This window comes from Bison bison, unplaced genomic scaffold, assembly GCF_000754665.1.
Source record: "Bison bison bison isolate TAMUID 2011002044 unplaced genomic scaffold, Bison_UMD1.0 scf7180017864146, whole genome shotgun sequence".
Taxonomy (NCBI): domain Eukaryota; kingdom Metazoa; phylum Chordata; class Mammalia; order Artiodactyla; family Bovidae; genus Bison; species Bison bison.
This window is the reverse complement of record NW_011494718.1, coordinates 6,065,382-6,079,248: the sequence shown is the minus strand read 5'-3', so window position 1 is coordinate 6,079,248 and position 13,867 is coordinate 6,065,382. Positions and strand designations below refer to the sequence as shown.

The window sequence follows — 13,867 nt, the reverse complement described above, 5'->3', positions numbered from 1 at the left end:
AAACAATTTTTCTTCACCTAAGGAATTTCAGATATCACTTAAAAACTCAAGGAAGAACTGCCTCCAGGAGAAGAGCAGATTTTACCACAACTTATTTTATCACAACTTATTTGGATTAATGGCTACACTTGAACGATGCTAGTTTAGAACCTTGCTACCGAAGTGTGTTTCTAAGAGAAGCAGCATCAACACTACCTGAGAATTACTAGAAGGACAATTTTAGGCCTCATCTCAGACCTATATAAGCTAATCAGCATTTTAACAATATCGTCTGGTGATCCATGTGTACAAATCACATCAAAATTTGAGAAGCACTACTTCAAAGCAAAAGGCGACTGGGGGTTGCAGGGAGTAATGCTGACCAGAATCAACTTTGTAGAATTTTCAAAACATATCCTCCTCCTCGATCCACCCTTATAAGTACTACTATAGCCAATGCATACACAGTCCTTTACTCTTTGGAAAGTAAAAAGTATCATAAGACAAATTGCCTAGCACATATTTTCCCACCAACAGGGGAAAGAAAATATTCAACTTAATATGTCTGTATTAATGAAAATTTAAGTAAATTCCTAAGTAATGGGGTTTAACAGCTCACCTAGTCGGAGACTCTGACGCAAAATTCCTCCAGATGACATATTTTTTTCAGCTTCAATTTCAGTGAAGCCAAGAGAACTTGCAAATATAAGTACATCCACAAGGCTAATTAATCTCTGCAAAAATGTCACTGAGGCTTCTATTGAAAGCCCTTGAGTAGGTTCAATATTCTCCAGCTCATGCTGTAAGGAATAAATTTTGACATTTATATATATATTGATAAAAATCCAATTTTATGAGATACATTTCCCAAATTTCTAAATTTTATAAAAAGTTTGGCTTTTATAAATCTAGTTCAACAGAGGAATTTCCTTATCATTTCCTCTAAAAAAAAAAAAAAAAAAGCACACATACAGGTGAAACACTGTCGGTCATATTCCTCACTAACTAATTCATCCCTGATAATTAAACATTCTTTGGTGCCATCATTCCTGGGACAGAGTCTGAGGTCCTTTCAAGTAATTATAACAGATTCTGCTGTTTTTGAATTACAGAACCTATGATGTACAGTAACCACCAAATTTAAGTTTTAATCAATATGAACATACAAATCATGTTTTCACACCAATTCTACATAGTAAAGTCCTTACTGTAGCCGATGTAGCAGCTGAAAGCAATGGCAGTATACCCCCACAAGCCATGACCATATTGTCCATCACTTGAGAGATGAGATGAATTGTGTTGTGTACAAAGATGACATTATCACTGCTATTCACGAAGTCCATAACTGTCTTTGTTGAATGGCTGTCCAAAGATAAATGATGTTTACTCATAATGCTAAAGAAAGGAAATCACATTTGCCTACTTGAGGGAAGGGAGGATAAGAGGGTGCTTTTTTTGCCTCATCTTGAAAGCTGAGGAAATATAATGATGCAGCAGGCATTTTGGGGGGTGTATACTTCCTCAGAATATGTAGACCATTCCATATCAATGGTTACTATCTGTGCTGTTTTTCAGTTCTGAACAATAAATACTATTGATCTCACACTTAATATAAAAGTTGAACTAAATTACCCTAAATTAGGAGCAAAATTTGAAGCAACAAAAACTAAGAGGTAAATGGGGCTACATGTGCTATTAAAAATGAATTTTCTAGTAACATTTTCGTAGATAATGCCATGGAATGTTTTTAAACAGAGTAAGAGTAGAATACAACTAACAATAAACAAATTAGGCACTTTTAAAAATCATAAATCACACAATGGAGGATAATCTAAAATACACAGACTTTTTATAGTAAAAACACATTGGAAAATTAGATATTTTATCTAAATCCTATTTTTTTACTTCTTCTAGAAATAAATGCATTTGGTAGACCTACATTCAGGCAAATTATATGATATAAAATATGTCACAGAAAATCATCAGCAAATATTTTGAAAGAAAAATCTCTGATTTTCAAGTTTTTGTACTCTAATACAATACCTCACTTTTATAAGAGAATAAACGTTAATTCAATAAAACCCTACCACAGAAATAATTTATATCCTACTTTTGAACCAAATGACTACAGTTAACTACAGAATGTTAACTAAATAAATTTCTTTGAAAACAAAGACTAAAATTTATATACATCTTCTATAATAAATAAATGGACAAACCTTCTCCACATCTGTATGTCTGTTTCTATTGAAAATAATAGGTCAGTGAGCAAACGCTGATGCATTTGAGACCATCTGAACTCAGGAATACGGAACATAGACCTGGAATCCCTCCTTTGTCCATTAACTGTGTCGGCTGTTCCTTGCCCGGGCCGCTCCTGTTGCCTTGACATCTAATAGAGAAAGTTAAAAAGAGTAATAAAGTAAGTTCAACTGCAAAAGAAGGCATTAACATCTAATACAGTCTATGCAATTCATCTAACAAATACTCACATTTCAAGACACTAAGAAACCAAATCAGAGAAAAATTATTAATGAATAATAACAATGATACATTTAAAGCAAAGTTACAAAAAATGCTAAACCAGCACAATTCAGCAGTAACTGGCCTGGAACCATGTTAGTGTTATCACCAGTTAATACAGCATTTTATACATGAATCAAGAAGTTTTGGATTTTCAGTATTGACATAAAAGAAAGGCTGCATCTAGATTATAAATTAGCTAGAATTAAGAAAAAACAAAAATAAAGACAAAAGAATGAAGACCAAACCAATAAAAAAGGAAGAAGGAGAGCAGTAAGAGTTGAATCAAGTGGGAAATGACAACATGGAACCTCAGTGGTTCATGGATCCCTCTGAGATACTGGTCAAGAAGAAAGCTATGCCTCTAAATCTCACAAAGGCTCCTGCCGCTCACAAACAGACCTCATGGAACAATTTTAAACTGCATATTTTGTACATAAAATTATACAAAGCAGGTGGTTCTGCAGGAAGGTAGCAGAAAAACTAATGTCCTAACTACAACTGGGGTCATCAAATAAAGGGTAAAAGGAAAGTATTTCCAATGTTTGCTTTATAAAAGCTAAAAATAGGCTAACAGTGAAACCTGAAAGTAGTAACTTTTAATGATACTGTAGTGAAACTAACAATAAAAGCTGCCATTTAACAAACTTACACTAAAAATCAAACCCTGCTAAAGACAAGAAATAAAATCTTCATATTCACCACATTTATGTAATCGCAAACAGTTTATCAACCAACTTTAAAACAAAATAAAATGTAAGTACATGCACTTGTTCTATTTCAACTCAATGCAAATACAGTTCAAGGAAATAATAAATATAATCACCTCAAGCGCAGGTTGAGGAGGCTGGGACACTTCCATGTTTGTATTGGCTTTCAATTCCAGTCTCTCAGTATCTGTGGCAACACTGGAAACATCCAACTTAGCAATCTTATGCTCAGAAGTAGTAGGAGACTCAAAGATATTCCCATGAGAATCACTATTTAGTTTGGTTTCTCCAGTGGAGTTAGTCTTCTCCCGTTCCTCCAGCGTATGAGCAACGTCCGGATGTACAGCTGCTTGGGAAGCAGTCACATCTGCTAGGGTAGCTGAAGCCCCTGGTGCTGTCATAGGCAAGATTTCAGAATCTTCAGGATCTTGAGTTTCACTGTCAGTTTGTTTCTTATTTACAGCCTCTTCCTCTTGAAATATTAATTTATGGACATTACTAAACACATCCACTCTCTCACTGGCTTCAGAAGCATCTGGAGACAAACTATTGTCTTGGGGCTCTGTGGGGAGACTGGCTTCCTCAACAGGACTACATTCTACCTTCAGTTCTACATAATCATCATCATCTTCTTCCTCTACTATAGACTTATCTAATAATTCTGGCACCTCTGAAGCATCTTCTTCTGAAGGAGAACTGATGGAAGCAGTTACTTCATTGACAGTCACTGTATCTTTGCCGGTTGTGAAAGAATCAGAGGAAATGGTTGCAGCTTCTGTTATGTCAGAAGATTCTTCTAAATTATCTGCATTAACTGTTTCATTTATCAGTGTTTCTTCTAAAGGGACTTCATCCAGTAACTCCTCATTTTCTGGCCCAGCTGTCCTTTCTTCATTAGATGTAGCAGGAATTTGCAGTTCAGTGTTGGATGCAGATTCTACTGAACTTGTCTGTCCAATACTTGACTTTTCATCACTATTTCTAGTGATATCAGAAGACACAGGAGAATCCTTTGTATCTGACTGTTGGGATCCTACAGAAACATTAGCCTCCCTGCTAATGCCAGAGACTGCTTGAACTGGACTTGAAGAACAATGCCCTGTTTCTTCATCAACTTTTCCCTGGTGTTCCCTTAATATACTGGCAAGGTTTTCTTTGTGTATTTCAAAAGTGACCTAGAGGAAAAATATACAAGGAGTCAAAATACACACAAAAAATAAATGAACAGAGCAAACAAAACATAAAATTTAAATGTTCAATTTTTCCAACACATGGTTTATATGATGCAAGAGATAATTTTCCTATAATATCAAATGATAAATAAAAGGTAACAACCACAAAAATCTAAATCATCAAAAAAATTACAGCTAATCAATGCTAACAGGTAGCATGGCATCAATCAATAACAAGAACACAGTTATTTAGATTACATTTTTAAGACATATGTATAGGAAAACAGTACATTATTCTACTAACCTGTATAACTTGTACCAGGATCTAAGTATGAACCATTGGAAAGTGCTCTGTGCACTATGTAATATATTGTTTAAGAAGCAATGAAAACACATTTTCCCATGATTTATTCTCAGCAGAGATCAAAAACATCAGTTATGTTCACTTCATATATGATGCAAATTATATACTTAAATATTATATATATTATATATTATAGCTCTCTCTGCATTTATTTAGCTATGAAAACAACTTCATACTAAGGTAAAGCATATAAATTTTTAGCAATGAAATAAAAAGATCCAACCATTCCCCAAAGGTCAAACATAATTTTCGAAGCTGAACGGATCACAAATGGTCTGAAAGTTCCAGTTAATTCACCCATGCAATTCATCCATCCACTTGTAGAGCTGTATATAAGCAATTACTATATACTCAACCCTGTGAACGTACCCATATCATGCTTATTAGCATTTTGCCCAACTAAATGGAAAAATTTCAAGGTTTAAGTATAAAAGAGAGCGCTGTGATTTTAATGTCAAAGGTTTATGATGTTATTTCATCACATATTATTACATTATAGCCACCATTGGAATCTTCCCTGGTTGCTCAGAGGGTAAAGCTTCTGCCCACAATGCAGGAGACCTGGGTTCGATCCCTGGGTCGGGAAGATCCCCTGGAGAAGGAAACAGCAACCCACTCCAGTACTCTTGCCTGGAAAATCCCATGGATGGAGAAGTCTGGTAGGCTACAGTCCATGCCGTCGCAAAGAGTCGGACATGACTAAGCGACTTCACTTTCACAGCCACCATTATGTGACTGTCACTAGCACGTTTCAATGTGAACATCACCCAAAAAAGTAAATATAATACATGCAGAAGGTTTAGGCATAATTAGAGTTTATCAATGCTAGAAGTGTTTATGTAACCTATATTATTATAATAAGCATAGTAAATTGAACCTTGTAGTCAACAAACCTTTATTGAGCCCTAGTACGGGAGGATGATGGTAGATAAAAAAGAAGAAAAGATGATTTTTCACGCCCAAAGATTCACAGGCCTTTCTGAAGGCCTGTGAATGCAAGTATGTATGCAGGCAGATATAATACAAACAAAACTATAAATAATGCACAATGTACACAGTTCCTTCTATAGCTGTTAACTGGCCTTTACGTATGACAAATACAGTACAGTCTTGCCATAATGGAGTATAGTGAAAGTGTTAGTTGTCAGTCATATCCGACTCTTTGCGACCCCCACGGACTGTAGCCCATTAGGTTCTTCTGTCCAGGGGATTCTCCAGGAAGGAATACTGGAGTGGGTTACCATGCCCTCCTTCAGGGAATCTTCCCAACTGAGGGATCAAACCTAGGTCTCCCCATAATGTGGTATACCTAAAAATAAAATGTTTAGGAAATAAATATTTTCCAATTTTGAATATGTGGGGAACTTTTTTGAGTATTTCAAAATGAAATGCTTATATTCAACACTAAAGAGTAAAATGGCATAATAACATTAAAAAAATATCAATTTCTTCAATGCCCAGAAGGCTGATATCATCTTTGAACTAAGTTCTTTAATTGATGAATTCCTCATTTATTCATCCGAGAAAAATTTACTGAATTATCTACAGCACGCCAGACACTGTGTGGTGAACAATACAATGTTCATGGTGCCTATGTTTACTGGAATAGGTGAAAAATAAACACACAAACATATAAGATAACGTCAAGTAATAGTAAGACAATTTTAAGAAAAAAGCTGGGGGGTGCAGAATAACTGAAGAAGAAAATCTAGGTGGGAGGTATGCTTTACTAGGGAAACTGGAGATGTTTGAACAGAGAAAGTGACAAAGAAAGTTACACGAATATCGAAAAAGTTTCAGGCTGAAGGAAGAACAAATGCAAAGGCCTTGGAGCCAAAGTAAGTTTGGTATGTTTCAGGAACAAGAAACCACCAGAGGACTGCAGGCGATGAGGTGAGAAATGGAGCCAGTGCTTTACGGTTGCAGAGAACCATAAACTGTGTACCAGACTTTGAATTGTATTCTGCCATACATGCTATAATATCTGTCATGACATATTAATACATAATAATGTGTAACACAACAGTATTATAGAATGAGTTCAGTTTTGAATAATCATGGGTTTGACTTTACTCAAATTGAGGATTTTTAAAATTTTTATTATAAAATGTATCAATAAGTATGAATATATACAATCTACATGTACGGTTAAAGAGCAATTTTTTAGCCCCACGCAATTTTTACACCCATGGCAAGGAACAGAACATACCTCGCAATTCTACTATGCGCCCATCCTCAATTGTACTCTGAACCTCACCAACTCCCAACAAGAGGAAATCACCATCCTTGTATTTCTATTCATTGTTTCCTACTTTAATAGTTTACTACCTATATAGTAAACATACCTAGAATGTTTAGTTTGAGATACTAAGTAGAGCATAAACCTAGCCAACTAAAAGAAAGACCAACATTCCCAGAGTTAACCAAAGGCTCCCGGAAAAGAAAACTACACAGGACCTGTGTACCCAGCAGGTTCCAGCTTCTCTAAGAGGATACAGAAGACCATTTATGTCTACAGGCAAGGTCATTAGGAAACACCGGGAAATACAAAGGATAAAAGATCTCTGAGGGCTAGTGGGGGCCAGGTAGTGGGTATTTAGCATAAATAAGGTCCAACAAAAACTCTTATATTTGCCAGTTCTCAGCTTACAATTCTACTCTCAGAGCAGAGCACAACAGATCCCATGTTTGAGGGGTGAAGTGAGAATCTTCAGGTGATGCAGGGAGCAGGACTAGAGAGAACAGCAACTATTCACCACACTGTCAAGACAAGCAGTCATAAGGACACGCGCCCATCTCCTGTGGGAAATTTGTCCTCAGGCTTTAAAAAGATCTTACAAAGGCACCTGGCATTTCAGTAATATCAGCTCCCCCTATAACTGTATCTTAAGTCAAACTATTCCAGTTGAGATGGACTATCACAAGGCTACTACAATGCCGCCATCCTGCGACCTCCCTTTGCTGGAATCCTGGAGATCCCTTCATCTCTCTCCTGTTTCTTATATCCCGTATCTTCTTTGTTCTAGTCTCCCCTTTGGGTGCAGTATATCCTCCACTGTCCGCTTGAAATTTTTAAGACCAAAGGGTAAACTTCCTCTACCTTCACACTTGAAGGTCAGATAAAATCACAGGGTGGAAAACATCTACCTTCAGAATATGGAAGTTATGTCTTGATTGTCTTCTTCTTTCTGTGTTTATTGTTGGGAAGTCTGAGAGGTATTTCTGATTTGTGAACCTTCATATGACTTATTTTTACTTACTTTGTTCTTTTTCGTGAAATTTTACAAAGTCTTCTCTTTGTTCCTAGTGCTTTGCAATTCCCACAACAATTCTTGGTACGGATCTATTTTGACCCATGGTGCTAAATACCCACTGGGCCCTTCCAACCTACTAATGAATATCCTTTGGTTCTGAGAATTTTTCTTGAATAACTTAGTTTATACCCCCGTCCCCTCTCTCTCCCCTGTTCTCACTCCCCGGGATTTCTGTTTTTTGACAATGCACTGATTGGTCTCCTACTCTTCTTACCATTTCTCGATTTTCCATCTGCTTTGTCTTTTGGTTCTATTATCTGGAAAGTGCCTCATCTACCCACTGAACACGTTTTCCACTTCTCCACACGTTTTCACTCTTATGTGACTCTGCACTAGTCACTTCACTTTTCTGCTGCTCATATTTTTCCTAAGAAAGGTAAATACAAACTTCATATTTTAAATTTCTCTGGTGTCAAAAGGGAAAGGAAAGTTCCTCTCTCCCCTGTGGTTTTTCCTATAGAAAACTTGAAGTTGGAAATATTTTCTCTGGTACCTGGAGATGTATTTAAACCTTTTTAAAAGATAATAAGCCTCTTGCTAGTTTTGTATCCCTAGGATGTCTTTCCTGAGGGCACTGGAGCCATTCCTTTCAAACACATCAAGCATGATGGTGCCCTGTCTCTGTAAGAATTTAAGCCTATGTGCTTGCCTCCAAGATGTAACCTCCAGTTTGTCAAAAATACATAAGAATTTATTTTTTTTAATGAAAATAAGAAAATGTATGTAATGGATTATATCCAGCCATATAAAAGAATGAAATTTATTTTTTCCTTTGTAATCTCCTTGGTGGATTGCATATGATATACACACATCATATTCTAATGTAATGCTTTTTTTTTTAGTAATAATAACGTTACATTCTTTTCTACAGGGAAGCCTGGCATGCTGCAGTCCATGGGGTCGCAAAGAGTCAGACATGACTTAGCAACTGAACAACAGCAACAACAAATTCTTCTCTGCATTTTAAGGAGAGGATATTTTTGCATTGGCAAGAGGTTTTACTGTTAACTGCTTCCTTAACAGTACAGTAATAGTAACACATTATTAGCATATACTCATTGAAAGATTAAATGAGTTTTTGTATGTAAAATGCTTAAAATGATACAATATACAAAATAATCTATGTATGTGCTTAACATTATTACAACTATCATTAATTTTCAATAGGTGCTGTGGTGGTTCTTTGTCTATTATTAACATCAAACAGAATAGGATTCAGTTCTGGTTTCATGTCTTAGAATCTCTCCTCATTTGTCCGAGGATGTTAGCTGCTTTTCTTCCATCTTCTTTCTTCTCTTTATATCATGTTTTCTCTGAACTGCCTTTTATCTGCTTTGTTTCTATCTCCTGAGTGAGATGCTTTCCTTAACTTTCTTGTATAACTTGGTTCTTTCCTCATGATTAACACAAGGCGGGGCTAAAGGCCAAGAGGTTAAAAAGCTTTTTAACTTTTTACAAAGTACAGCGGGTAATCAACTTTTACCTCTACCACAGAATGATCTGGGCGGGGCCTAGGACAGGAAGGGACACAGACAACCCAAAGCCGCGCCCTCGGGGTCCTGCCTGCAAGGTAATGGTCTGGTGCCTGTATTTTAGGAACCACGTGGGGAGCTGGGGATGGAAGTGTTACCTTTGCATTCAACACACAGTCTCTTAATCACCCTTCCCATTTGCTAATATAAACAAGACCGGTGATCCTCTGTGTTACCCTCCCTAAAAGTCTTGCAGAATAGGTTGGGGTTGTTTTCCAATAGCATAGAGTAGGGGAAAGTATCAAGATGTCAAAATCAAAGTTCTACTTAATCTTTTTAATGGTTTTTGCTTGCAGCACTGCTGCTGCTAAGTCGCTTCAGTCCTGTCCGACTCTGTGCGACCCCATAGACAGCAGCCCACCAGGCTCCCCGTCCCTGGGATTCTCCAGGCAAGAACACTGGAGTGCGTTGCCATTTCCTTCTCCAATGCATGAAAGTGAAAAGTGAAAGGGAAGTCGCTCAGTCGTGTCCGACAGCACAGACAAGCGGTAATCTTAAGCTTCAGTTGAGGGAGCCAGTTCTGAGAAATGTGAGACATTTTTTTTTTTTTTTAATGAAAATGAAGTTGATTTTTGGCTTCCCCATACTAAGCTTATGACTTACTTACCCCAAACCTAAATGAATACAACTTACCCAGCTGATCCATAGACTCTAAACTTGACTGTTATTTACCGCACTCCTCTTCCCTCTATTCTGGGTATTTTTGTATTTTTGCAAAATCCTTTCATGGCATGTTTATGTTGAGTTTCAACACAAAATGCATTAAATGTTAGTGGTTTAACTTGCCAGCTTAACTCAACTAACAAACTGAGACACTGTATAGTAAGGATAAATTTTCACCCTACGTTAAGACCAACAGCTACACTCCTAAGGTGAGGAGGAACTGCTATCCCCTAGTTCAACTGCTACAAAAGAAACTTAACAGTAAAAAACCGCCATCCATTTCAAAACAAGTATGTGCCTATACTAAAGAGCACCAATTTGAAGAAAAAATAAAACAGATTTGAGACTAAAAAGTTAGAACCTACATTACTTCCACTATAAAACTCATTCGGTATGTTAAAACAGTTTGGAAAAATTTCAAATTGTTATGATTATACTTGTTCAATATATTTTTACAAAGAATGTTAGTCATCATCTTAAAATGGTATACAACAGGAATTTAATGGACATTTCAGGAACTTAATATCTGATCTATGTGATCACATCTAACTACTATATATATATATTTTTTTTTTTTTTTTTTTTTTAATTTGGTAATAGAATACAAATGGACTTCCCAGGTGGCACAGTAGTAAAGAATCCACCTGACAATGCAGGAGGCACAAGACATGGGTTTTCAATCCCTGGGTCAGGAAGATACCCTGGAGTAGGAAATGGCAACCCGCTCCAGTACTCTTTCCTGGAGAATCCCATGGAAAGAGGAGCCTGGCTGGCTATAGGCCATGGGGTTGCAAAGAGTCAGACATGACTACGTGACTGAGCACACAGCAAATACAGCATAATAGGATAAAAACTTAATAGAAAAAAATAAATGAAAAAGAGTCCTGAAAAAAATCATTCACTTTTATGTTAATGCTTTTATTAAGATTACTAACATCGTAGTAACAGGGAAACAAAACTTTCATAATACCTGCAGCCCACTGCAGTGCTCTCTGCAGCGACGTTCCTTGCAAGTTCATAAACAACTTGAAGAATTCCTCTTGGATTCCCATGTCCCCTTCAGGGCCAATAGAAGATACATATTTTTGCTATCACAAACTCTCTCTTAAAGAGAGACTTTTCATGTTGCTCTGAACAGTATTCACTTAAGTTACAACTTCCCATGACTGTCTTTCAATCACTTGCTAAGAGACTGTTCATTCTAAAGGTGAAACACAATACGTATGTCTCTGTAATGTAGTTCTTTCTCACATTCTAACTGTATTCATGCTGAGGACAGAAACTTTGAACTGGCCATTTGAAAAGATAGGTTAACAAATAACATTTAGTATTAAATTTTCAAGCACAAGGAGATGGTTCCTATAATACACACTGCAATTCAACACAAAGTACAGTTTCATAAAGGTATACTTAATGTGCCACAGGAATGTATTTTCTTTTGTGATAAACAGATTTGTAGTCAAATCTGTTCTAAAACAGTGCTTTATCTTCCCTAAGCAAAGCAATTTGTTTATTCTTTTTTTTTGCAAATATGAATATTAGAAATGCATTTTAAATTTTTGAAGTTGATTTTTAAACCTTTTAATTTACTCCAGTAGTTGAAAACCTAAATGGCAACTGAGTAATTATCACTGTTGTTATCTTTTTTGATACTGTTTTCCTAAAAGTATTTGTGACTGATAATTCCTAATTAATTATCAGATATTGTTCTAAATTACTTCACTAAAAGACTAGTCATTAATCTTCCCAATCATTTGATAGCTAATCTATAGCTGTTTGCCATGTTTGGAAATCACTACTGTAAGCTACTAGTTAAAGACACTCATGCTGCTGCTGCTAAGTCGCTTCAGTCGTGTCCAACTCTGTGTGACCCCACATACGGCAGCCCACCAGGCTCCCCTGTCCCTGGGATCCAGGCAAAAACAGTGGAGTGGGTTGCCATTTCCTTCTCCAACGCATGAAAGTGAAATGTGAAAGGGAAGTCGCTCAGTTATGTCCGACTCTTCTTCTCTGAAATATACTCATGAGCTAATAACTATAATGTTTCTTTAGCCATTACTTTCAACTTAATAGACACTCAAATTTACTAATTAGGAGATAAAAGATGAATGCAATATATTAAGAGATCAGCATTACTAACCTATGTATTAAAAAATTTTACCTATAAAATTTAGGTTGTTTTAAACATTAACAATGTTTAGGAATTAGCTTTCTTTTTGTAAGCAAATTCATCCTTTTTATTGGATGTTATTTTCCTTTGGAATAACAGCTGTATATGATATGTTAACTTCTTAAGTTACCAACCTTTCCACAGCTGATAAATAAGACACATTTTTCTTCAAAAACAGCTGAATCTTCCCATATGGGATATTAGGAAGCATAGCTCAAAATGATCATAACCACACAACAGGAAATCTTTTATAGAGACTCTGATGCAACAGCTTACAACAATAATGGCATTAAGACATAATAATTATAAGCAAATTTTAAGTATTTATAAGCTTATAGCAAGAAGACATAAGAAAGCCTGCTTCAGTGATCAATGCAAAGAAATAGAGGAAAACAACAGAATGGGGAAGACTAGAGATCTCTTCAAGAAAATCAGAGATACCAAAGGAACATTTCATGCAAAGATGGGCTCGATAAAGGACAGAAATGGTATGGACCAAACAGAAGCAGAAGATATTAAGCAGAGGTGGCAAGATACACAGAAGAACTGTACAAAAAAGATCTTTATGACCAAGATAATCACGATGGTGTGATCACTGACCTAGAGCCAGACATCCTGGAATGTGAAGTCAAGTGGCCCTTAGAAAGCATCACTACGAACAAAGCTAGTGGAGGTGATGGAATTCCAGTTGAGCTATTCCAAATCCTGAAAGATGACGCTGTGAAAGTGCTGCATTCAATATGTCAGCAAATTTGGAAAACTCAGCAGTGGCCACAAGACTGGAAAAGGTCAGTTTTCATTCCAATCCCAAAGAAAGGCAATGCCAAAGAATGCTCAAACTACTGCACAATTGCACTCATCTCACACGCTAGTAAAGTAATGCTCAAAATTCTCCAAGCCAGGCTTCAGCAATATGTGAACCGTGTTCAAGCTGGTTTTAGAAAAGGCAGAGGAATCAGACATCAAATTGCCAACATTCGCTGGATCATGGAAAAAGCAAGAGAGTTCCAGAAAAACATCTTTCTGCTTTATTGACTATGCCAAAGCCTTTGACTGTGTGGATCACAATAAACTGTGGAAAATTCTGAAAGAGATGGGAATACCAGACCACCTGACCTGCTCTTGAGAAATCTGTATGCAGGTCAAGAAGCAACAGTTAGAACTGGACATGGAACAACAGACTGGTTCCAAATAGGAAAAGGAGTACGTCAAGGCTGTATATTGTCACCCTGTTTATTTAACTTATATGCAGAGTACATCATGAGAAACGCTGGATGAAAGAAACACAAGCTGGAATCAAGATTGCCGGGAGAATTATCAATAACCTCAGATATGCAGATGACACCACCCTTATGGCAGAAAGTGAAGAGGAATTAAAAAGCCTCTTGATGAAAGTGAAAGTGGAGAGTGAAAAAGTTGGCTTAAAGCTCAACATTCTTT

General features: G+C 36.6%; 1 protein-coding gene across 5 annotated transcripts in view; it reads right to left on the bottom strand.

The window, feature by feature from the left end:
• The window catches only part of LRBA (LPS-responsive vesicle trafficking, beach and anchor containing), a 758,995-nt gene that overhangs the window by 579,995 nt on the left and 165,133 nt on the right, over nucleotides 1-13,867 (bottom strand). For all 5 annotated transcript variants that reach the window (XM_010840761.1, XM_010840760.1, XM_010840763.1 and 2 more), the window contains exons 23-26: nucleotides 3,329-4,387; nucleotides 2,199-2,371; nucleotides 1,188-1,341; nucleotides 599-779 (exon numbers count right to left, since the gene is read on the bottom strand). In XM_010840761.1, coding sequence (XP_010839063.1) covers nucleotides 599-779; nucleotides 1,188-1,341; nucleotides 2,199-2,371; nucleotides 3,329-4,387 — 1,567 coding nt within the window. The remainder of the gene's footprint in view (nucleotides 1-598; nucleotides 780-1,187; nucleotides 1,342-2,198; nucleotides 2,372-3,328; nucleotides 4,388-13,867) is intronic.